The 22828-nt window shown below is 57.0% G+C and overlaps 6 protein-coding genes across 6 annotated transcripts; 3 read left to right on the top strand and 3 right to left on the bottom strand.

The window, feature by feature from the left end:
• The first annotated feature begins 509 nt into the window (after nt 1-509).
• BJ171DRAFT_497296 (acyl-CoA dehydrogenase/oxidase) lies at nt 510-3992 on the top strand. The gene is made up of 11 exons (XM_053110279.1): nt 510-803; nt 966-1018; nt 1105-1155; nt 1263-1339; nt 1439-1526; nt 1705-2119; nt 2319-2695; nt 2886-3109; nt 3316-3333; nt 3445-3499; nt 3598-3992. The coding sequence occupies exons 1-11, from the start codon at nt 638-640 to the stop codon at nt 3625-3627; spliced, it is 1554 nt and encodes a 517-aa protein (XP_052968418.1). The 5' UTR covers nt 510-637; the 3' UTR covers nt 3628-3992.
• A 195-nt stretch (nt 3993-4187) lies between these two features.
• On the bottom strand, nt 4188-7148 carry BJ171DRAFT_421983 (tRNA synthetases class I (M)-domain-containing protein; the record flags this gene model as incomplete). Its single annotated transcript, XM_053107518.1, has 7 exons — nt 4188-5161; nt 5337-5518; nt 5649-5805; nt 6050-6282; nt 6384-6473; nt 6571-6774; nt 6949-7148. 7 exons carry the CDS (start codon nt 7146-7148, stop codon nt 4188-4190), a joined length of 2040 nt encoding a protein of 679 aa, XP_052968417.1.
• A 2312-nt stretch (nt 7149-9460) lies between these two features.
• Nucleotides 9461-11227, top strand: BJ171DRAFT_566689 (reeler domain-containing protein). The gene is made up of 3 exons (XM_053113426.1): nt 9461-9711; nt 9858-10367; nt 10474-11227. The coding sequence occupies exons 1-3, from the start codon at nt 9634-9636 to the stop codon at nt 10777-10779; spliced, it is 894 nt and encodes a 297-aa protein (XP_052968416.1). The 5' UTR covers nt 9461-9633; the 3' UTR covers nt 10780-11227.
• Nucleotides 11228-14346, bottom strand: BJ171DRAFT_497283 (mitochondrial fission ELM1-domain-containing protein). The gene is made up of 11 exons (XM_053110278.1): nt 13953-14346; nt 13645-13731; nt 13329-13481; nt 13096-13173; nt 12954-13000; nt 12671-12804; nt 12414-12465; nt 12191-12285; nt 11955-12057; nt 11808-11839; nt 11228-11631 (listed from the first exon to the last, which is right to left on the bottom strand). The coding sequence occupies exons 1-11, from the start codon at nt 14161-14163 to the stop codon at nt 11361-11363; spliced, it is 1263 nt and encodes a 420-aa protein (XP_052968415.1). The 5' UTR covers nt 14164-14346; the 3' UTR covers nt 11228-11360.
• A 1104-nt stretch (nt 14347-15450) lies between these two features.
• On the top strand, nt 15451-16813 carry BJ171DRAFT_457362 (uncharacterized protein; the record flags this gene model as incomplete). Its single annotated transcript, XM_053108347.1, has 2 exons — nt 15451-15951; nt 16291-16813. The coding sequence occupies exons 1-2, from the start codon at nt 15713-15715 to the stop codon at nt 16811-16813; spliced, it is 762 nt and encodes a 253-aa protein (XP_052968414.1). The 5' UTR covers nt 15451-15712.
• A 746-nt stretch (nt 16814-17559) lies between these two features.
• On the bottom strand, nt 17560-22279 carry BJ171DRAFT_421917 (uncharacterized protein; the record flags this gene model as incomplete). The annotated part of the gene is made up of 7 exons (XM_053107514.1): nt 17560-18075; nt 18205-19116; nt 19228-19306; nt 19446-19639; nt 19781-20342; nt 20521-20755; nt 21022-22279. 7 exons carry the CDS (start codon nt 22277-22279, stop codon nt 17560-17562), a joined length of 3756 nt encoding a protein of 1251 aa, XP_052968413.1.
• Between the last annotated feature and the right edge of the window lie 549 nt (nt 22280-22828).

Here is a 22828-nt window from a genome sequence, read left to right as displayed (position 1 = left end):
CTGAGTGGGACCGACCTCTCAAGTGCCCGAGCAGGCCACTAACCCTTGACCGCTCCGGCCCAGATCCTTTGCCTCTGAGCAATAAAATACACAGTCCACAGCCAGGTGATGCTCTGATGAGCAACTGCACAAAGTTGGCCAGAGAGCGCTGGGCCCCTGGATCATGATGCGGATGATTTGTCCGTTTGGGACTTGCTCATGTACAGAGATAGCGCCATACCTGTCTCGTTCGCCACCGACTTGGCCTCCATCCCACCAGCATCGACAGAGACCCCGCGTCGTCGGAGGCTCCTGCCCCCGAGCCTCGTCGTTGGCGAACCCGCCAGACCCTCTGCATCGCAATGATACGCTCGGTGTGCCTCGCCCAGGCAGTTCGTTCTCCGTGATGCATGTGAATTCATCCATCACGTGTGTCCGTCGCCACGTGAATTGGCATGCCTTGCGGAATCATCCGGCATCTTTTATAGTGATCCTTCGCCCCCGCAACCCAGCCGCTTTCTGCAACCAGGACGGTCTCCAACATCGCCCGTCGCGCATTATCGATTGACAGCATTGCGTTTGATCGAAAGCTCCCAAAGCCCCCCCCCACTACAACAGAACCCCCCCCCCCACCAGCCCTCGCCGTCGCTGAACCGCCATGTCTGCTCAATCCGTCTTCACGCGTCAGGACGTCGCTGCCCACAACAGTGCCTCGTCCGCCTGGATCGTCATCGACTCGCTCGTCTACGACATCACAAAGTTTGCTGCAATCCACCCTGGTGGAGAGGGGATTTTGCTGGCTCTGGCCGGAAAGGACGTGACAGGTCTGTGCCGTCGCCATGATCCGCCCCTGTCACCGCGCCAGTGCTGACGAGGGTCGGTCGGTCGGTCGGTTGGTTGGTCGGTCGGTCGGTTGGTCGGTCGGTCGGCTCCAACATGCTCCCGGGGATTGCATGCTCCGTTGCTGACAATCGCCGTCGATTCAGATGACTTCTTTGCTCTGCACAAGGTTTCGGTGTTGCAGAAGTATGGCCCCAAGGTAGGCATCACGCAAAGCCCATGTCCACACATATGCGTCGTGACAGTGGAGCTGGACTCACCAGTGTTGCTTTCCGTTGTGCCCAGCTCATCGTCGGCAAGATTGCCGACAGCGAGTACTCGGCGATCCTGGAGATGGTAAGACCCATCGATCTTGTGTCTTCATCAAATCGGCTGCTGCATCTGCGATCATGGCGAAGCACTGACGGAGCCGCTCTTGGGAACCATGTGCGGCGCTCGATTAGGCCAAACCAGGCACTATCAGCAAAGTCCCTTACAGCGAGCCAAGCTATCTTCAGGGCCTCAAGACGCCCTACTACAAGTAAGCATCGCGACCCATTTCATGCTCAGCATGGGCTTCCTGGCTTGTTGTTGTTGGCCCTCTGGCTCGCTCTGATCGCCCGCCTCACTCCGGCTGCAGACCCACCCACGAGGCCTTCCGAGCTGCCGTTCGAAAGTTTGTCGAAGAGGAGCTGATTCCCGATGCACAGACCCTCGATGAGCAAGGAGTAGGTGCAATACGTTGATTCTTGCGGCTCTCATCGCACTTGTGCAGCGGCAGCCTCACGGCCCGGAGACCTGCGTCTGCACCGTCTGCACCGTCTGGCCGTCGTCCAAGTGTCTTCGATTCGGTCTAGCTGACGACCTTGCTTCATTCCCTCCGGCGGCCTACGATTCGGCTCGCAGAAATATCCATCCATCGAAACATTCCGGAAGATGGGCCAGTTTGGGCTCCTCGCCGCCCGCATGGGCCCCGGCCCACATCTGCAGCTCGTCTCTCTCCCCAGCGGCGTTCGCGCCGAAGAGTTTGACTATTTCCACGAAATGATTGCTCACGAAGAAATTGCCCGTCTCGGCTTCCCCGGCTATCTCGACGGTCTCGCGACCGGCATGGTCATTGGCCTGCCGCCCGTCCTGATCTTTGGCGCCAAGAAGCACCCGCAAGTCATTCGGGATGTGCTCTCGGGCAACAAGCGCATTTGTCTTGCCATCACGGAGCCCACCGCCGGCAGCGATGTTGCCCAGATCTCGACGACTGCGGTCAAGTCCCCGTGCGGCAAGTACTATATTGTCAACGGTGTCAAGAAATGGATCACCAACGGTACGTGAAGGCGAGGCTGTGAGCCGGGGACGGGCTTGCAGTCATCGACACTCGTCGACAGTCATCAACAGCATCGGTAGCATCGGCAACCATCGGCAGTCATCGGCAATGGCTCGTTGCTGGTGCTGATGATGTGGGCTCGCAAAGTCTGTGTATGTTTGGCCCGCTTCTGACTGTTCGCTGGCTCATGCTCATGCAGGCGGCTTTAGCGACTACTTTACGACTGCCGTTCGCACTGGCGGTCCCGGCATGTCCGGCATCTCTGTGCTCCTGATTCCCCGCACCGAGGGCGTCGAAACCAAGGCCATCAAGACCTCGTATTCGCCCAGCGCCGGCACCGCCTATGTTGTGTTTGAGAACGTCAAGGTCCCGGTCGAGAACCTGCTCGGCAAGGAGAACCAGGGCTTCCAGGTGATCATGCACAACTTTAACCACGAGCGCTGGTTCATCATCTGCGGCCTCGTTCGCTCGGCCCGCATGTGCATCGAAGAGTCCTTCAAGTGGGCCCACCAGCGCAATGTCTTTGGAAAGAAGCTGATTGAGCAGCCTGTTATCCGCCAAAAGTTTGCTGGAATGGTGAGTGTCTTGAGCCAACCCAAGTGCCCACCAATGGAGGAGACGTGAAGAGGAGTGTGAGCCCTGTGGGGACCGCAAGAGAGCTGGTGGCTTCAGTGCTTGCGGGGTCGATTCCGACGCTCGATTGGGCGGGGAATGCGAGAAACCAGGCACACCACAACCAATCTGCATCTCACCACTGCCCTCACAGTTTGCCCAAGTCGAGGGTCTCCAGAACTGGCTCGAGAACATTACCTTCCAGATGAACCAGATGAGCTACAAGGAACAGAGCGTCAAGCTCGCCGGCCCGATCGCCCTCCTCAAGTTCCAGACCACCCGTGTGTCCACCCACATTTCGGACGAATGCTGCCAGATCTTTGGCGGACGAGCCATCACCAAGACCGGCATGGGAAGCAAGGTCGAGTCCTTCCAAAGGTGCGATAGATAAGCCCAGACTGCCTGCGTGCCTTGCTTCATGAGCCGCGGGGGTGCTCGCATATGCTGTGCTTATCTTGCCGTTCATCCGGGCTCGCGTTCGGATCCGATACTGATCGTGCTTCTCGACTCGTATCTTCGACCTGGCACCCCCGCCCTGCCCTTCACTGTATGCGATCCGAACGGATCGCTTGCTGACGTTGCAGAACCTTCAAATTTGGATCGTAAGTTTGGTTTGGTTGAATGTGTGAGCCAACGCCCCAGGAGAGGAGGGAACCCAGAGTGCCCGAAACAGCACTAACATTTGCGTGCCTGGGTCGTTTCCGATCTTGCAGCATCCTCGGTGGCTCCGAAGAGATCATGGCAGACCTCGGCATCCGACAGGCCATCGTAAGTCTGCTTGGCGATCTTCGTCATCACCCAGTCCGCCAGCTTATCCGTCTGATCCTCTGGAATGCTCATTCACCCCCGCTCTTACTCTGTCGCAGAGGGAAATGCCCGCCTATGCCAAGCTGTAAAGCGGCGATTGATGGCGCGAAACAAATGGCGGCAGCATCCTGGAAGATGCTGTCTCCTCCGGGGTTCAGTCGATGTGTATATCTGCAAATATGCAATGGTGGATGTAGCGTCGCTGGCAACTCCTGCTAACGAGGGTTGTGCGAGTGGATGGCACGCCATATCATAAACGAGCTGCGACTCTCTTCCTTCTCCCTCTTGCATCCCCTCCTCCCGACAAAGCACAATCGGCGGCCCAGCACTGGCGGGCATTGTCCCAGAGCGATCGAGTGCAGATCTTCAATAAATCCACATTATCAAGGGACGCTTGTCCTTGGCGCTGGGGAGCATGGCGGAGGGCGGATAGTGCGACCACCACGATCCAAGCGAACGGTGCCGGATTATGGTGCCCCACGACCCACGGTCGAGAAAGTGTCGGGCAGTGCCGATCTCGGTAAAGTATGAGTCGATTGCTGTATTGAGATCGCTGTTCCAGGGAGAGAAAAAGGGCCAAGCGCAAAATATCCTGTGGCCAACGACATCCGTCATATCATCACCACGCGCGCACCGTCGATGCAGCTGCTCACTGCTGCTTGGCGATCTCGGCAGCCAGCTGAGTCTTGAGCTCCTTGAGCTGAACAAGGTCATCGCCAATGTCGGCCTTGTCAGCCTTCTTCTGGCGGATGGAGTCTCCGGTTTCCTTGATCTTGGCTTCGAGATCGATGATGGCGGGGGTCTTTTCGATGCCAGCAGGGGCCTCGTTGGGCAGGGCGGGGGCCACACTGGCCTTCTTCTTCTTATCAGCGGCCTTCTTGGCGGAAGACGAGGTGGCGGCGGCGTTGGTCTCGCTAGGGACCTGCTTGCCAGCATACTTTTCTCGGAGGGCGCTTTCCTGGTCCTTCTCGATGCGCTTGAAGAGGTATTCGGGAGAGCCAATCGTGTGGCCGGCAAGGATCTCGTCGGCCTGCCAGTCGTCCAGGATCCGGCGAGAGGGGGTGTTGAGCTGTCTAAAGATCGATTCGGAGGTGTCGGGCATGTACGGGTACGCGAGCGAGCCCAGCAGATAAACCAGGTTGGCGGCGACGGCGACGACAGTGTCGCAGCGGCTGCGTGCGTTCAAGAACAGGCTGTTGTCGATCTTGTTGCTCTGGAGATATTCGTTGCCGAGGGCCGAGATGTCCATGAGGACCTTCAGGGCATGGCGGATCTTGACCGACTCCAGAGCTTCGATGTACTCGGCCACTTTCTGGTTGACGCTCTCGATCAGCTTGACCTCGGGAGCCTCCGTTGTCGTGAAAGCAGGAATCACCGAGTCGTACTTTGCGCCAATGAACTTGACCACCCGGTTGACAAAGTTGCCGAAATTGGCCAGCAGCTCGTTGTTGTTGGCCATGGCAAAGGACTCCCAGGTGAACTGCGAGTCGTTGCTCTCGGGCCGGTTGCTGAGGAGATAGTATCGCCAGACAGAGGGTGGGATGCCAGAGTCCATGACGTTGTTGCCAAAGACGCCGACGCCGCGCGACTTTGAGAATTTGCCGCCCTCGTACTGGAGATACTCTGTTTGGCAGAGGAGTTGCGTGCGCAAGGCAGGTCACGGTGGAGGTGAGGTACATCGAGTGAAGAACTCGGCGTCAGTTGATACGACGACCATGCAGGCATGTCAGTGCAGTCACCGATGCCAGCACTCCAGGTCTGTGGCGCGAATGCCGTGTGATGCTGTGTTGCTACTCACCGGTGGTGCTCAGATGGTGGAGCATAGTCCAGGGCTCGCCCGTGCCGAGCAGCGAGCAAGGGAAAATGACGGTGTGGAAGGGGACATTGTCTTTGCCCATGAACTGATAGAGCTGCACATGTTCAGGGTTCTTCCACCACTGCTCCCAGTCCTTGGTGTAGTTGGCAGTGATGGATGGGTATCTGGGAGATTCAGCACCAAGGGGGAAGGGCGAGTCAGCGAGAAGGTTCGTGGGATACAGCGCACGGCAAAGAACTAGACAGCATGCAACATGCACCATGAGGGGCAGTGAGCTCGTGACCGGCAGCATACCCGATCGGGGCATCGAACCAGACGTAAAAGACCTTCTTCTCGTAGCCTTCACGCGGAACAGCCGTTCCCCACTTCAAGTCGCGGGTGATGCAGCGCGGCCTCAGACCCTCGCGAAGCCAGCCGTTGGTGATGGTACAGCTGTTGGTGGACCACTTGCCTGAGCATGAAGCGATGCGGCAAAAAGACTCGGTCAGCGCCTTTGGCCCGAACTGCATATCGGCGTGCGAGTGTTGCCGGCGTGCGAGTGTTGCCGGCGTGCGAGTGTTGCCGGCGTCATAGGCGGCAGACACATGCAGACACATGCAAGAACATGCGGGAACATGCGAGCGCGCAACACTACCGCATATGGTGCACGCCCGGACGGTGATGTGATCGTGATCCAGGTATCATCGCCCACTCACCCTTCACGCTCGATTCCTGAACCCAGTCCTCGCATTTGGACTGGAGCTTCTCGAGGTTAATGAACAGATGCTTCGAGGTCTTGATGACGGGCGTAGCGTTGTCGAGGATACAGTGAGGATCCTTGAGCTCGGTGGCATTGAGCAATTTGCCGCATCCGTCACACTGGTCGCCTCGGGCGCCAACGTATCCACACAGCGGACACGTTCCTTCGACGTATCGGTCAGCCAGGAACCTGGTGGACAGAGCCCGTTAGTGCAGGTCGAGCATTGGACGAGTGGGTGGCAGAAGTTGCCAGATCAGCCGCGGCCTTGATACAAAAGCAAGCACACTTACGAGCTGTGTTTCTCGCAGTACAACTGGGTCATGGTGTCTTCGAGAATATAGCCATTCTTATCGATTCTGTTGAAAATATCCTGGGAGATGCTGTATGTCCACAACACAACCCAAGCGTCAGAGGCGCCGGCAATAACGAGTGCAGGGAGCACAGCCATACCAGTGCAATCAAACAGAGAGCACGTACGTAGTCTGCTGATCGGTGGTGGTGCGGCCAAAGTGGTCAAAGTCGATCTTGAACCACTCGTAGACGGACTTGTGGATGGCGTGGTACTTGTCGCAGAGGGCCTTGGGCGTGGTCTTTTCTTCCAGGGCCTTGGTCTCGGTAGCGGTGCCGTATTCGTCAGTACCGCAGATGTAGAGCGTGTTGTATCCACGAATGCGGCAGAATCTGTGACAGCGAGAAGCACGGTAAGTCTCGAGTCTTTGATTTTGCCTCGGATTGGATTGAACTGCCTCGGACTGGACTAGATTGGACGGGGTTGGATTGGATTGGAGCCAGCCAACAGCAAAGTGTAGGGGACGTATGATTTGTTCATTGTTATGGAGAGGAGCAGATTCTGACCTGGCGTAAACGTCGGCACTCAGAACACAGCCGATAATGTTGCCCAAGTGCGGAACGTTGTTGACGTAAGGAAGGGCACTGGTGATGAGGATGTTGCGTTCATTGGGCTTGGGCAGACTGTGAGGTCGGTAGGTTGATGGGCGGGCCGACGGAACAGAAGTGACGGTATCGAGAATGAGCGGCGGATCAGACCAGATCATATCGTCAGCGATTGACATGGTTGACATAATCGACATGGCCGATGCGTCGATGAGATCAACACAGTCAACGTGACTCGTGTGGCCAGCAAGTGACCCACATGAGCGTCCTCGAATTGGTAACAGCATCCCGGCTCATGGTCAAAGTCCTTCCTCATATCAACACCTACACTGTCCGGGTGTGGTGATCCAGCGTGATGTGGATGCCGGCCTTGGTCTTGACAGGGCCAGCGGCGGCAGATCTCGCCTTGGAGTCAACAGCCGCAGTAGTGCTCGCAGGAACCTGGTGCAAACACGGACAGAAAAGGAGGTCCAAGTCAATCCGACGGCGACGGGAGCGGCTGGAGATGAATCACCAGACGGATCGACTGTGCCTGTGGCGATGGGACATGTTTGCGAAAGCCGCTGCGACAAAGGCTCGTACCGATGTCAGGGCAGCATGATGCTTCTTTTCCAGGGTCTGGAACCAGATCGAAAGTTGGGGATACGGCGCGTACTGCTTGGTGTCAGCGCCAAAGATGGAGTAGACCGACGCAAAGACAACAAGATCGGCGGCCGCGGATCCAAGCGAGGCTTTGTGGCTGACGAGATAAGTTTGCAAATGCTTGAGCTCGGGCGATTTCGCTGTGGCAACGGGCTGGCTGCCAGCGAGGGGCTGGAGCTTGGTGCGCTCCCACTCAAGCCACGACAGGGTCGCTGTTTGCTGCTCGGTCGAGAAGCTGGAGAATCCAAGCAGGTAGCTGGTGGCCCAGATTGCAATAGAGCACGGCAAGTTGTCGAGAGGCAGAGCACGACATATTGTCGAGACGCAAAGAGCCACCCCGAAGAAGCATGGATGCAGAGGTTAGAGCGAGTCGAGCGACTGATCAGGGCTGCGAGTCTCTTCACCAGAGAGGCGCTGGTGGGACTGATCAGACCACCGACAGGATCGACAAGTTTGCAGCGGGAGAGAACCGGCAAAACATTGTCGATCCGGAGATGACAGGGCGCGATAGGTACCAGACAACGGCATTGGCATCAAATAAGACATGGTCAGGGTCGATCTGCAGCAGACAGCCCGATCCGATGGGGGCGGCAGTGTCGAGGTCTGAGATGGCAAGGGGCTGGCCGACGGCAGCGGCAGCCAAGGAGCACTTGAGCCGGTCGCCGGGCAGGGCCAAGGACGAGAATGCAAGGGAAAGGGCTTTGCCCTTGGAGGGTTGCTGGGGAGCCATGGCGATCGCGAGGTTTGTAAGAGGCAGGTGTGCTCGACGGGGAACAGACGCCAGCCGGCGGTGATATACCAGGGAACGAGATGTCGGAGAGCGATGGTTGCTGGGAAGGACGGTCGTTGGCCTGGTCGCAACGGACCACGAAAAAAAGGCGATCGGACATGCGTGGCAATAGGGATTCCGTGGCGTGGTGCGCAGCACAATGACGCGAGCACAGCCACAGGGGACGGAGGGTGTGGGAAGTGGTGGGAAAGTATGGTGGAGTGTGGGAAAGTATGATGGGTGGTGGTGCAGCAGGGCGAGGCGAGACAGGTGCGGGACAGCCAGGAAGTAAGTCGCTCGGGATGATATATACGCACGCCTGGCGATATTGCCCAGCGCCGCAGTCATTGCATATGCCTCGGAGGGATGCACTTGATGGTATCGACGACAGCATCGACTGCAGCATCGACGACAGCATCGACAACGGTATCGACGACAGCATCGACGACGGTATCGACAGCGGCGCACCCAAAGGCGCAGATCTTTCCCGGTGCCCCACAGCGCTCGGACTCTGGCCCTTTGACTCGGCGCGGCAAACATTTGGTCTGATGGATGCGGCAGGCTGAGGAAACGAATCGATTGAATCGATTCAGGGAATGCAATAGACCGCAATAGACCGCAATAGACCGCAATAGACCGCAGTGAGCCGCAGTGAACCGCAATAGACCGCACACCTTCACCACCCGACACGCTCGATCGAACAAACAGTAGATTCGCACCCAATACAACTCCAATACAACTCCAATACAACTCCAATACAATTCCCACACAAATCTCAATACAAATCGCAATCCAACGCCATTTGATACACCCACAGCACTCGCCCTGTCCGCCGACATCGCCCGGCGCCCCCACGGCCGCACCGGCGTCTCCCTCCCCCCGCCCCGTTTGGCGCTCGGCGGCGCCGCTTGGCCCGTGCCCTCGGCACGGCGCGTCGCTCGCCCGCAGCGCGTCCCAAGGCGCCCCCGCCTGGGCGTTTGGCGGCGCCATGCTCCAGCCATGGCCGGCTGTCCTGCCGCGTCTCGCCCTCACAAGGCCCGTGTCTCTTGGTCGCCCTGGTCGCCTCGGTCGCCTTGGTCGTCCTGATGGTCGACATATAAGCGCTGCCCGCCCGCGGCGCTGTCGGTCTCGCCATCACCACCCGCCTCAGTCGTCTGCCGGCCGCCTGCCTCCCTGCTCTCGATCGCCCTGCCCACCTCTCCTCCCTCCAGAACCCCCGAATCCGCTTTGTCGCCATGAAGTTCACTCTCATTCCCTCGGTCGCCCTCCTCGTCTCGGGACTCACTGCCGTCATGGCCCGGCCTGATGCCGCTGTAAGGATCTCGGCATCATCTCCAAACAGCTCGCGGACCCGGTGCAACTCACAGCTTAGTACCTGGCACGCTTGTACAGCCAAGACTCCCTTCCACATCCACTAACCCGTCTCCGTCTCCCTGACCAAACCACCGCCCCCATACAGCCTCTCTGCGATGTCAACGGCGCTGGCGCCAAGATCTCTGCCTCGCCCATGGGTGCCAATGCCCGCGATCTCAAGGCCGCCAACGTCTACAGCTTTGCCGTCGATAAGAGCCAGTACAGCTCGGGCGATAAGATCCAAGTCAAGATGAGCGGCTCCGAGTCCTTCAAGGGCTTCCTGCTCTACGCCCAGGGCACTGCTGACCCCACTAAGCGTGTCGGCTCCTTCAACATCCCCTCCGGCTTCCAGTCCAACATGGCCAACTGCCCCACCTCGGTCGAGCCCAACGCCGCCCTCACCCACACCACCGGAAAGCTGTACAATGCCGAGCAGATGTTCGACTTTACTGCCCCCGACGCCTCCACAGGCGATATCTGCTTCAACGCCATCGTGATGCAGAAGCAGCAGGACGGCAAGTTTGCCTGGGGCATCTACACCAACTTTGCCTGTGTCAAGGCCAGCAACAGCGCTGTTGCCCAGAACGGCGCTTCCACTCCCTGCACCGCCGAGATGGTAAGCTAAGCGTCCCTGTCTTTTGCCCAGCCGTGGCCCTGGCAATTGACTGACTGCTCCCTCGGTCTCTTCGACAACTAACTCGTGCTCGTGTCCTGCCTTCCAGACTGCCACTTCCCAGGTCGTTGCCACTGCCACCGCTGCCTGCGCGACTGTCACCAGCACCGTCACCGTCACTATGACCGAGCCTGCCAAGACCATGGTTCGCAAGTGCCGCCCGAAGCAGACCAACGGCTGGACCACCAAGGGATCCTGGCCCAGCACCAAGACCTGGAAACAGCCTGAGTACGGCCAGCCCACCCCCACCCAGACTTGGGGCTCGGGTAACTCGTACTACAGCAACAACAACAACAACAACAACCATAACAACAACAACATGGGTGATGACTTTGACTACGACTACATCATCTAAGCCCGGTCTGGTCCAGCCGAGTTTGTCTGCATCGCCCTTGTGAGACGCTCTCCAGTCCTGTTTTCTTCCATCCTCCCTCCGACCCCGCTCTGCTCAGGAGCAAGACTCTCCTGCCCACGAGTGGTGTCGCTCCACCTTCTTCCCAAAGCCTCCCATGAGCTCCCTCTGCTCGCTTCTCTCATTACTTGCACTTTGTAAATTATAGTCTGGTCAGCTGGTTGCTGCTTTCTTTGTCGCCTGCCTTTCATACACTTTTTTTTTTCTCCCTCTCTTCCCTTGGACACTTCCCTTCAGCCCTCTCACCCCTGATCTCCCTCCTTCCACACCTCGCTCGATCATCCCACAGCCAGCCTTTGGCTTCTCCCTTCCCTTCCCAAACTCTCCCTCGCATCATAATGCAATATGTAAACCCCGATAATCGAATAGCACACACAAGTGTCTTGAGAATCGACCAATATCGAGAGAGGGGCGAGTGTGGAAATGAGAGTGTTTCAATCCTCCCCCTCCCTCCGTCATTTTGTGGGCAATATCGCCCAGCAACTACGAAGATGATTCGGAGTGATTTCATGGGCGTATTTGCTCTACTTGGACGACAGCATCTCGCGAATCGCCCGGCCGGCATCTGCCGTCTCATTCTCCCTCCACCACTGCCACGACTTGTGATCGCCAATGTCACTGAATGGATCCTCGCCTTCGCTGTTCTCCTCCATCACGACGCCAAAGTCGAGGTCAACGTCCGGGGGCAGACGACTTGGCAGAAATGGCCGAGCATGGCCGGCGACGACCAGGGACTTGTGGAACTTTTGCAGGTCCGACTTGCACTTGTTGGTGCCGATGATGTACACGGGTTTCCTGAGCCAGGGCAAAGGAGTGATAAGCACAAATATGGCAGGGCCCAGCCAAAGCGAGAGACAGAGCGCCCGACTGAAGCGATACATGCTCCGTTTGATCGCCCGCCCGCTCCTCTTCAATCAGTCCTCGCTGCCCCTCGGAAGCAGCAAGACTGAGGGAGGCGCTTTGTTGCTCACCTGCACATGAGGGCTTCCGAGGTCATCATCATCTACACCAGCCGCAGTCACAGCACCGGTGCAATAACATCGCATCCCCCCCCCGCAAGAGAATCAGTAGCTTGATCGAGCAATCTCCGGGACAACAAACTCGAGGGCAAGACTCACCGAATCAGCAGTGACCGCGATATGAGTCGCTCGGGCCAGCATCGTTTCGTACGGATTCTCGCCGGTGCCGTCCCAGAGGTACACTCTCTCGCTGTCCTGGACGCTGGAGATCCAAACCGACCAGAGATGCGTCAGCAAAAGCAGCACAAATCCAAGCGCGACCGAGTCTGCAGCAGCAGCAACAACAGCAGAAAGGGCCATGATAGACCAGGGCGTGTGGATGCAGATGCGATTACCTCTCTGCCCACTGGCGGATGGCTCCCCTCACGGTCTCGGGTGTCTTGCGAGTAAATGTCATTGCGATACGAGCATTGTGGACCCTGTAGAGTCGCTGACGAGCCCGGATATCCACAAACAGCGGCAGTGGAAATGTCAGTCCACAGCCGACACAAGCCCAACAGTTCTCTCGCGGGCGTTACGGCTCGATGTCCATCAAAAAAGCCATTCTATGCAACATACATCGAGTTGCTGGACGAGTCGCCGAGTCTCGTCCGAAAACCAAGTAAAGTTGCTGCCAAGGGAACCGAGAGGAAGGTCAATTGCTTGCTCGCTAATAAGGTCACAGTCCGCCAGACCCAAAGCGATCGGGGGCTACTGGTTGCATATCGTTCAATGCCATGGAACTTGGATTGACGGCAAGTGGCGAGCCAGATCATTCTGTGGCATCGATAACAGCACGAATACAACCGGGTGCGAGTAGGTTGCTCGCTCCTCACATGTTGTGCATTGCTGAGATCAGAACAGCAAAGATGGGCGACTCCTTGTCTGGCAAGTAGAAAGCGGCCGGCAAGACAGACTCATTCCGTGCGGCTTGCTCCAGGGCCTCGGATGTGATTCCGTTCAAACAGAGCTGTTGGAGAATGAATGAGTGAGTGTTGGCACCGGATGCAAGCCCAAAACACAATCAGCACTGACCAATCCTCTCGTTGGTTTTAGATGGGCTGGCAGTTGCCTGTTTTTTTCTCTTTCTCCTCTGCTCAAGCAAAAGCCACCTCGTACCTTGGTGCCAATAACAGAGCCCGATCTCGACAGATTCGACGACAGTGCTGCGAAGTGAACATGGCTCAACAGTCAGCCAGGAATCGCAAACGGCGCAGTTTCAGAAGCAAGCGGGCGGTGTCGACACAGCCATGGTTCGCACCAAGCAGCGGCCACAGGTGCTTCTGGATCACCAGGGCATCATAGACCTCCATGTTGACAAACGGCTGCTGGAGATGAACTGGGAAAATGAAGGCACAACGAGATACGGTCGTGGTGGTGGAGCGAGGCCAAATGTGCGATCAGCATCAGTCCCGAATCCATCCTGACACACCGACAACATCCCGTCCTTTGCGTTCCACCAAAGTTTGATGCTGCGAGATCACTGCTGCGTACTGGCTTTGGTTGCTCCGCGGGAAGCCGCCTTGACTTGCAGAGCAGCCAGGGTCGTTGACGGGCACGACGAGATCACATAGTCCGGGAGCGGCTCCGAGAGAACATCGTTCGAGGGTGACTCGAGATACCACGGCAGGGGTTGGAGCTGCCTCACTGCAGGACGGAGACGAAGGATGTCAAATCCAGACGATCCGGCGACGGAAGTGAGAGCGAATATGCGACGATTGAGGACGAGAGCCCATCGTCGCTGCAAGCGCACAGGAGCAAGTCAAATCCCTCAGACAATCGCAGACATGCACATGGCGGCGTGGCTTACACTTGTCAAACTGCTCGGACTTTTCGAGTTTGTTGGTGCGTCGGTCCATGATGATCTTTTGAAATACTGGGTAGAGCCAGCTGATGCCTGCCGGCCCAAGCGATATTCAGAGAGACGCAATGTGAGACCAGATGGCCAGATGACCAGATGACCAAATGACCAAATGGCAAAACCCAAATCAAGATCATCGGGCCGTCTGTGGACTCAAGGGCTCTCCGGAAGGAGGGGCGGCCTCGAGAAGGGCGAGTGATGCAGGCTCTCCAAATACGCAGCGGTAAGCGGAGGATGAAGCCCACAGCAGTGCCTACGTTTGGAAGGCACAATATTCTTCTTGATGGGCTTTCCGAGCTGGCCGATCGTGGCCAGGGCCATCGCTTGCTTGTCTCCGGCGACGTCTCCGGCCGATATGATCCACACGGTCGGCGCGCTCGATGTCGAGAGCGTTCGGGAGTGTGATTTCAGGAGAAATGCCAGGCTCCGTCCAGGCATTTGCCCAGCAAAACAGCAACGACCGATCATGAGGTGCAGCTGGCGGATCGAAATCGAGCGACGAGTCCAAGATCGGCGGCTGGGAGGCGGACCGATGGATGTTGGCTGGCGGCACAAAAGGCGATGCCGGTGCAGATCGAGAGAGATCTATTGATATCCACGAGCGTCGAGTCGGCGGTCGGCGGTCGGCGGTCGGTGGAGTGTTGATGTTGATGTGAGCGAAGGAGATCGCGGCCGCGAAGATTTGGTTTTGATCTTGGCGCTGTGTCACCAGGCCTCGAGAATCCACCGAGGCTCGTGAATTGGTTCTTATATCATGAATACACATTATATTCAGAAACAAACGGGGCATCTTCCCATTCCATATGTCAGTGTATTATATGGCCTTGGTCTGAGCGGTTTGCAATGAAACAGATCACCTCCGAGTGGATTCAACGGCCATGGTACTCTTGGGCGCACTGAAGAGAGTGGCAACAATGCGTAGACGCTGTAGGTTAGCGAGTAGAATGGCAGTGCAGCGATGCGGAACACGAGAGCGATGTGTTTTGACCATGGTAACGATAAACAGGCGTGTGTATTCAGGAACCGAAATCAACAATCCTGACTCAAAATAGGGTGTCCTTTTTCGATATTCGAACGGCGGATCGAGGGGGTGCAGTGGGAGGAAGAGATTCAACACAAGAAGGGTGAGTTGAGGAATCACTGGATGGTGCATCTGCTATCCAATTTGGCGAGTTTCTCATTGGCGATTGTGAGGCCCTTGTCGGCGGCCTTTTGATACCGATTTCGATTCCATGATCGATTCCGTGTTCGATGAATGTGGCAGTGTATGTGGCAGTATATGTACAACAACGAATCCAGCCAGCAAACCGGACGGATCGAGCCAGTCTTGTGTGTGTGTGTGCTCGATGGCCAGGGTATGGCTTGCCAGTGTTTGGCCTGCTTATCCACAACTCGTCTGTCTCCTGTCCATCGCCATCATCCGCTTGCTTCCGATCCTGTCTCCGCCAACATGGCCAGCATGATCGAGCCTGCTTCAACCACGACATCATCTGCCGCTCAGCAAAACCAAGCCGAGTTATTTGTGAAGTCCAGCGATATTTCTGGGGCGGGAACGAGCCTGCCAATAATCGATCCAATCCAAACACCATTCAGCCTCAACCCAGACATCTTCACAATCATCTGCTACAACGACGGTTTCCAACTCGCACTCGACCTAAACACCATCAAGACCCTCCTCCGGGTGTGCAGGCACGCCCAAGCTCTCCTGAGCTCCAAGCTGCCTCGCTTTCACAATTGGTGCCAGAATGCAGGACTGTGCCATTCAGACGGACAGTTGCAGATCGGCCTCACACCCAGCGACCAGATCGCCCTCTCGCTGCATTGCGAATACGAAGGCATAGCCGACCGATCCTGGCTCACCGCTCAAGCCGAACAGGGCAGTATTGCTGCATCATATTTCCTGGCAAGGATCCTCCAAGTCGATCTCGACAGCCAGCAGTCTGAGAACAAGCCCAAGCAGGAGGCCATCGAGCAACGAATCATCCAATATCTGGAGAAGGCTGCCCAAGCTGACCACATGATGGCACAGTTCCACCTGGCCGAGTGCTATCGCAACGAAGTCGGCGTCGGCAAAGACCACACCAAGGCCGTCGAGCTGTATCGTAGTCTTGCAGATCGTGGGATTCCTCAGGCCCAAGTCGTCCTCGGTGGATGCTACGAGAATGGCGAAGGTGTCGATCAAGACTTTAACGCTGCCATCGAGTGGTATTCCAAGGCTGCAGATCAGGGAAGCGAAGACGGCCGTCTCCATATTGTGTTCCTCCGTGGATGGTTCTCGCTCATCGGCCATGGTGTCGAACAGAGCGATGTCGATGCCTTCAACCACTTGCAGGAAGTGAGCTCCAAGTCCACCGATCCGGTCATCAAACCGATTGCCATGCACATGGTTGGATGGATGCACTACCTTGGCCGGGGCACCGTGCGCGACGAGCCAATGGGTGTCAAGATCATCCGAGAGAACAGATCGAATGAGTTCCCACTTGGAGAGGACGAATGTCTTGCATCCTCGTACTGGGTTGCCAACGCCAACTCGCCCGCAGCCCGCAAATTCTTCGAGTTATGCAAGCTGGGATCGAACCGGGACTGGCTATGCAGACATCTCATGGCTGTGTGTCTGGTCCATGGATTCGGAACCGCAGTGAACGGAAAGAGAGCGGCAATCATCTTTGAGCAACTCGCCAAGGACGGTCACAGCGACAGCCAGTTCTGGATCGGAATGTGCTACGATGACGGTGATGGAGTATTGCAGGACAAAGAAAAGGCATTCGAGTGGTTCAGCAAGTCTGCCGAACAAGACAACTCGTATGGGCAGTGGAGGATTGGGTATTGCTACTATGATGGAAATGGAGTCACCGAGGACCGCACCAAGGCAATCGAGTGGTTCCGCAAGTCGGCCCAGCAGGGCAATCGTTACGGACAAGATTATCTCGGGGATTGCTTCCAATATGGCTGGGTGTCCCTCGAGACATCGACACCGCCGTCTTTTGGCTCCGCAAGGCCACCGACCAGGGTCTCCAAGTTTCCATCGACAGCCTCAAGTCCCTCGGCAAGTGGCCCTGATCACCTAGTCCCACTCCCGAACAACAAAATCGCATCACTGAACATACAAGCAGAGTAGCCAAGCATATCGCACCGCCCTCACCCATCCCAAACAACACGATACCAAAGAGTGGACTTGCAGAGTGATTCCGATAAAGCGACAATGGCCGAGTGGTGTTGTATTTGATACTCAATACATCCAATACATCCCATATACTCGACAACGACAATTTGATATTCACAATCGATACTCGTTCTGCAACCATAGATACTCGAAAGACTCAATACGATCCAGACTATCCCTCGCCACATGGTACTTGAGAAAGCAGGCAGCAAGCCACCAGCCTGGCTCGCAGACCACTGGCTTTGAGCAGGCATGTCTAGTCATTCATACCCTCATTGAACATGGTCTCGGTATGCCAATCTATCATTGCAATCGAGGATCAACTGGGTGTGCTCAAGATCATACTCCTGAAACTAACCAGGGCACCGGATCGCCAACCAGAACTGGAAACAATCGCACGACCTGCCCATCGGGGCAACAGATCGTTGTGAGGGACACGCAGGGACACACTGTCCCGTTTTATTTCTGGAACAACTGTATGGATGCGAAATCAGAACCAAAAAATTTCCAAGTCGCCGCTTGAGCCGAAGAGCCGCATTACCAGCAAGCCACACGCAGCGACGCACGGTAACGCCCAGCACCATCATCAAAGTATCACCGACACAGCCATCATCAGTAACGCAACAAAGGTGAGGAGATCGGACCAACTCCCCTGGACGCAAGGAAGCAAACAAAGGAGAAGCAGCTCGAAAGGGGGCATTCTAGTGGAAAAAGTAGGGACTCTTCGTGACGAGGCCGAGATCAAAGTTACCCTTCTTGGGCAGCGGCGGGAAGCTGACCCGTCGCCAGGTCATGTAGACAGCACCGGCCTTGCGAGACCGCAGTGGCTTGCCGCTGTGGGTGGCGATGATCTGGTTGAGCAGATTGCGTTGCTCCAGAGTGCTGATCGAGAGCTTGTAGGGCACCCAGTTTGCCTTGTAGCGTTCCGTCAGCTCCTCCCGGAGGCGGCCCATGATGTCTTGCGAATGCAGATGCACAAACGACTTGCGCAGGATCCGCGCGAGCTCGGGGACGGTAGAGGCATGTGTCCAGTACGAGTCGTGCACGGCTGCAAACGTAATGCCGCTGGTCTGGCAGCCGATGGCGCTGAGCATCATGTGCGAGGCGTCGAGAGAGTGAATAAAGTTGGGCGGGAAGGCGTTGGACTGCTTGCGCGAGTTGATTTCGGCGTCGCTCGAAAAGTCCTTGATGGTGACTGTTTGGAGCTCGGTGCGGATCTGCAATGGCGACAGCGACAGTGTCAGTACAGACAGTACTCAGTCATCAACAGCCGAATCGAATCGGCGTTGGATGTGTATCCGCAAAAGTTCATGTGCATGCTGGCTCCACTTGATTCCCAGACTCACCGTTTTCTCGCGGTAGTTGCGATAGGGCTGAACGATCGGCAGGCCGAGCGGCGAGGTCCAGATAACAGGAGAGTTCCGCAAGACTTCCTTCTTGCTCGACTTTTTGCGGCTAGGGGTCGGGGCGATCAGCTCGCTGCCATCGCTCGGAGCGGCGCTGGCGACATGCTTCTGCGAAGACGAAGCCGTGGCCGCCTCGTCAAGGGCACAGTCCAGCAGGCTATCCTCGGTCGCTTCGGGCTCGCTCAGAACAGTGCCATGATCTTCCTGCGGATTGGGCAGCTCAAACTCCTTCCAGTGCTTCCAGATGTCCTCGGCAATCTTCTGCTCCATCGGCAGCACAGAGTCAGGATGCACGCTCTTGCAGATCACCAGGGCAGCGTTGTTGAGCCAGTGCTGGAGGAGCCGCGCGCCTTCGAACATGACGCCCAAACTGGCAAAGATCTGGCGGGTGATGTACAGCGACACGGCCTTGAATTGGGCCGAGTCTAGGATCTTGTCGTAGCCGGCCTCCTTCATACGGCTCTGAACCTGCAGGCGCGCGCCTAGGAAGGTGACGCCGTAGGTGTTGGTCATGACCGTCTGCTTGACGAGCTTGCGATTGACTTTGCCGTTCATGAACACAGCCTCGGGTATTTCTTTGGCGGCATCCTCAGCAACGAGTCGGCTGACAATGTCGGCAACACCGCTATAAACATCCTGCGGCTTTTCGCTCGGCAGCAAATTGACCTGCTTGGCACCCATCTCGTCGCCGCCGAGGGCAGCGTAGTGCTGCAGGCCGTTGCAGGATCCATCTTGGTGGATGGGCAGTCGGCTCATGTACTTTGTGGGTTCAGGCGAGCGCAATGCGCGGGTCAGCTCGCAACAGGCAGCGAGCAGCTGAAACGGATCTTCGCCGATCCACCAGCGCTTGCCCTGGTTCGGCACAAAACAGGCAGGAATGAGTACGAGTAGTGTCTGCCGAGCCTACACTTGCGATACCAAAGCACTGCAAACCCGGAAAATACACCCATATCCGACCCGTACCGTCAGAGGGTTGTCAAACGAGTCAAAGATGTTCTCGAGATTCGACTCGGTAAATTTGATGCGGTCTTCAAAGGAGATCCTGCAAACAAAGAGCGACCGTGTGCGTGGTCAGATCATTGGCAGAACGAGACACCGGATGCAGCCGCATTGAGACCGGCGCCGCCATCGCGACCGAGTCCTTGCGCGACCAAACAGGAACAAGACGCGGAGATACGCACTTGTCGGCACCGGCCAGCGTTGCTATCTGGATCTTGAGCCACTTCAAGCCCTCCTCGCCGAGGGGCTTGGCCTCGTCAAACATCAGCAGACCACGACACAGATCGTTCCCCATGTGGTTCAGCAGCGGAGGGATCGGATACGCGCGGCCGCGGAAATCGAGGTTGTGAGGGAAGTAGATGCTCATGCCAGCGTACTGCAGAAGTTGGTCACCAAATCGAGTCAGTGATTAGCTGCATGCGGCGTTGAGGGGATGGCTACTGGATAAGACTCGCGGACGATGCGCCGACGCAAGCGAGCCTGTTGCGGTGCCATCGGTGCCAAATGGTCCACTTACAGCTTTGGCAATCTCGATTTTGTAGTTGGTGTCGCACCGCTGGGAATGCAGCGATGCTACCACGTTCTTCCACTTGTGGTGCTCGGCCTGATACTTTTTCTTGACGTCGGGATTGATATCCATGTCCTTTGGAGCGGCGGGCTCGAGCGGCTTGGCAAGGGGCGGGATGTTGCCGATGGACTCGCCCGAGTTCCAGACGTCAATGACGACCTTGAGGACGTCGTTGTTGATGCGCCAGGGTATCGCTCCCAGAATGTCGAGACAGCGCATGATCTCGTCAATGTACTTGTTATCATCGGCCTTGCGGAGGTATTCTTGCATCGTCGGGAAGTGCGAAATGCGCACGGCGGTGTTGGACTGGTGGAGATAGCCGCCAGACTTCCACGTCAGCCATGGACGGGGCGGAACCAGCATCGGCATCAAGCGCGGCTGGAAGACAGGCGCCTCGCGCGACAGAATCTCCTTAAGCTCCTCGTGCGGGGAGATTTTGCCAATGCTAACGGGGTTGTTGTCGATGAAGACTACAATCGATTTGTGGACAAACGCAGGCTCGAGGATTTTGCTGCAGATTTTGGGAGCGCCGACGGTATCGCGCGAGCAACAGAAGGGACAGCAAACGCACATTCACAGAACACGTCAGTACGGATCCGCACATGATGGCAAGAGCGCGGCCGTGCACGATTCAGTCGACAGCCAATAGGCATTTGCGCAATCACGATCGGCGGGTCGCAAACACATACACCATCTTCCGGGGGTTGTTGGGATCGACCTTGGAGGTCTGGATCTTGGCTGTCTTCAGGAACAGCGTGACGAGCGTGCCGCCGATCTTGACGAGCGAGGTGGTGGGCCAGTGGATCTCCCAGTCGTTGCCGACACTCCGCTCGACAACGTTGGTCTCGGAGAGAGTTTTGCGGCCTTCTACATCGAGAAGAGCACCGCTCTGATGGAGCTCGTGGACCTTCTGTGAAATTTCCGCTCGCTTCTTGTAGATCTAGATGAGGGAGGTGAACAGTGGGCGACACATCAGTGGTCTGAATGGACCGCAAGTAACCGTGCACTTTCAGGACAAGCGATCGATCCGGAATGCCAAAAGTGTACGGGAACATGGCCAAGAAGCACATGCCAAAAAGTACGAGGCTCAACTGTGTGCGAGCCCCTCAGTCCTTCTCGCTCTCCCAGCAAGAGCGTCTCCAAGAGTGACTCTGAGAGCGACTCTGAGAGCGACTCCAAGACCAGGAGACCTACATTTTGCTTCTGCTTGCTGCTGAGCTTCTTGAACTTGAGCTTGGCTTCGCGGTTGACATTCTTGCCGATCTCAGACATGATCTCGGTCACGCGGTGATCCCACGCCGACTCGTAGATGTGCTCGTCCTCGCGACTCTTCTCTGGCGAGCGAATGACGTGGCTGGGCTTGATGAACTCGGTAATGGTGATGCGAGCCAGTTGCTCGGGCGTCAAATGCTTCATGAATGCCCGGTGGTCAAAGCTCTTTGTGGGCTTGAGCATGTCCAGCTCGTCGCGGATGGCTTCTGTCAGGGTTTTGAACCATTCCGAGATCATCTTGGAGGGCAGGGCGTTGAGAAAGCGGATGGGGGCCGGCAGTCGCTCCTGCGCAAGGGTGCGCGCCTCAGAGGCGGCCTGGAACGAAAACTCCTCGATTTGCTCTTGGATTTGATACAGGTCCCGCTTTTCCTTGCGAGCCGTCTCGATGTTGGAGAGGGTCTTGCGCAGCAGCTGAACGCCGATCGACTGGGTCGAAATCAGCTCGGGCAGAACGGGCCGCTCGTGTTCATCGGGCTTCTCACGCTTGGTGGGATTCTCGGGCTGTGCCGGGCTGGCCAAGGCAAGGCTGTCGAGAGCGTCGTCCAGAATACTGTCGACACTCTTGACGGAGCGCGCTGCTGTGGTCTTGGCGATGAGCTCGTCCAGCGCCGTCAGCAAAAGATCGTCCGGGCGCGAGCCCTGGATGGACTTGCCCATGTCGACGGCAATCTTCTCGACCGTGGTGCGGTGCTCGGGGTCGAGAAACACATCGGTCCGGACAATGTCGTCGAGGGTGTAGTTTTGGGCTTCGGCATCGATGATAACGGCCTTGGCCGACTCGGCGTTGGCGTGCTTGATCAGATGATGGTAAATCAGCAGAGCAAAGGTGTGGGCATTGGGTGACACGCCGTACGCCTTGAAGCGCTGGTACCAGTCCTGCACCTGCCCCAGGTTGCCCTCGGGCGAGTCCCAGATGTAGGCCTCCAGGAACGAATTGAACATGTGGGTGCTGGCGCATTTTTTCATGTCGGACCAGTTGGTCTTCCAGCAGCGGTGGAAGATGGTCTCGGCCTCGACATAGGAGCCGGATTTGATCAAGACATCCATGAGAGCCATCTGCTCCTCAAAGTCGTAAAAGTGCTTGGAGCGCACCTCGGGCTTGATGTCGATGTTATCCCACTTGCTCCGCTGGAAGATGTCGGTGTAGGAAAGCGACGACTCGAGCGACTGCTCCATCGGGCTCTGGTTCTTCCGCGCCGCGGTTGTGAGTTTCGGAAACAGCTCTTGGTTAAAGTCAGAGTGCGCGTACGAGTGGTGGTCCATGGGGGTGTGGTCGGCGAGCGATGTGGGTGAGGGCTTGACAGAATATCGGTGGCTCTGAAAGACGACATGCAGTGGCGGGAACAGGCCCGAGCGCAGGCGGGCGTGTGACGTGTGTGGGGCAAGCAGATAGACTGCCGCAGATTTGGATCGCTTGAATGCAGGGATCATCTTGGCGATGCAACCGTTGCGGGAAAGGTGGTAGGCGCAGAGCCGCAGGCAGAAGAGGCACGAGAAGGCAAGTGGGAGAGGAGCAACAGCCGATCTGGGGGGTGGCAGCTGCAGCGGACGAGGGAGCGGCAGCAACAAACTGGTTCAGTACAGCTGAAATGCGAGAGAGCTGAGCGAATCGAGACGAGCCCGATTATGGTTGCGGCGACAGAGCAGCCACCGGTATGCTCAGAGCGCAGACGACAGTGAACGATTGTCCCGCGGGAACCGCACCAACACTCACCAATCCGCCGA

The sequence above is a fragment of the Polychytrium aggregatum genome (genome assembly GCF_025602895.1).
Source record: "Polychytrium aggregatum strain JEL109 chromosome Unknown BJ171scaffold_11, whole genome shotgun sequence".
NCBI lineage: Eukaryota > Fungi > Chytridiomycota > Chytridiomycetes > Polychytriales > Polychytrium > Polychytrium aggregatum.
The sequence above is the reverse complement of the archived record's forward strand: the minus strand, read 5'-3'. Positions and strand labels throughout refer to the sequence as shown.

What these genes read in the sequence shown, in the direction of transcription:
- BJ171DRAFT_497283 (XM_053110278.1), bottom strand. Translation starts at nt 14,163, where the DNA reads ATGATCGGTCGTTGCTGTTTTGCTGGGCAAATGCCTGGACGGAGCCTG. An exon ending in GCTCTGTTATTGGCACCAAG is followed by an intron (nt 12,805 to 12,953) that starts GTACGAGGTGGC and finishes ATTCTCCAACAG; the next exon opens with CTCTGTTTGAACGGAATCAC. An exon ending in TCGGAAGCCCTCATGTGCAG is followed by an intron (nt 11,632 to 11,807) that starts GTGAGCAACAAA and finishes GCCCTGGCTCAG; the next exon opens with GAAACCCGTGTACATCATCG.
- BJ171DRAFT_566689 (XM_053113426.1), top strand. Translation starts at nt 9,634, where the DNA reads ATGAAGTTCACTCTCATTCCCTCGGTCGCCCTCCTCGTCTCGGGACTC. An exon ending in TGGCCCGGCCTGATGCCGCT is followed by an intron (nt 9,712 to 9,857) that starts GTAAGGATCTCG and finishes GCCCCCATACAG; the next exon opens with CCTCTCTGCGATGTCAACGG. An exon ending in CTCCCTGCACCGCCGAGATG is followed by an intron (nt 10,368 to 10,473) that starts GTAAGCTAAGCG and finishes CCTGCCTTCCAG; the next exon opens with ACTGCCACTTCCCAGGTCGT.
- BJ171DRAFT_497296 (XM_053110279.1), top strand. Translation starts at nt 638, where the DNA reads ATGTCTGCTCAATCCGTCTTCACGCGTCAGGACGTCGCTGCCCACAAC. An exon ending in CTCAAGACGCCCTACTACAA is followed by an intron (nt 1,340 to 1,438) that starts GTAAGCATCGCG and finishes CTCCGGCTGCAG; the next exon opens with ACCCACCCACGAGGCCTTCC. An exon ending in AGACCCTCGATGAGCAAGGA is followed by an intron (nt 1,527 to 1,704) that starts GTAGGTGCAATA and finishes TTCGGCTCGCAG; the next exon opens with AAATATCCATCCATCGAAAC.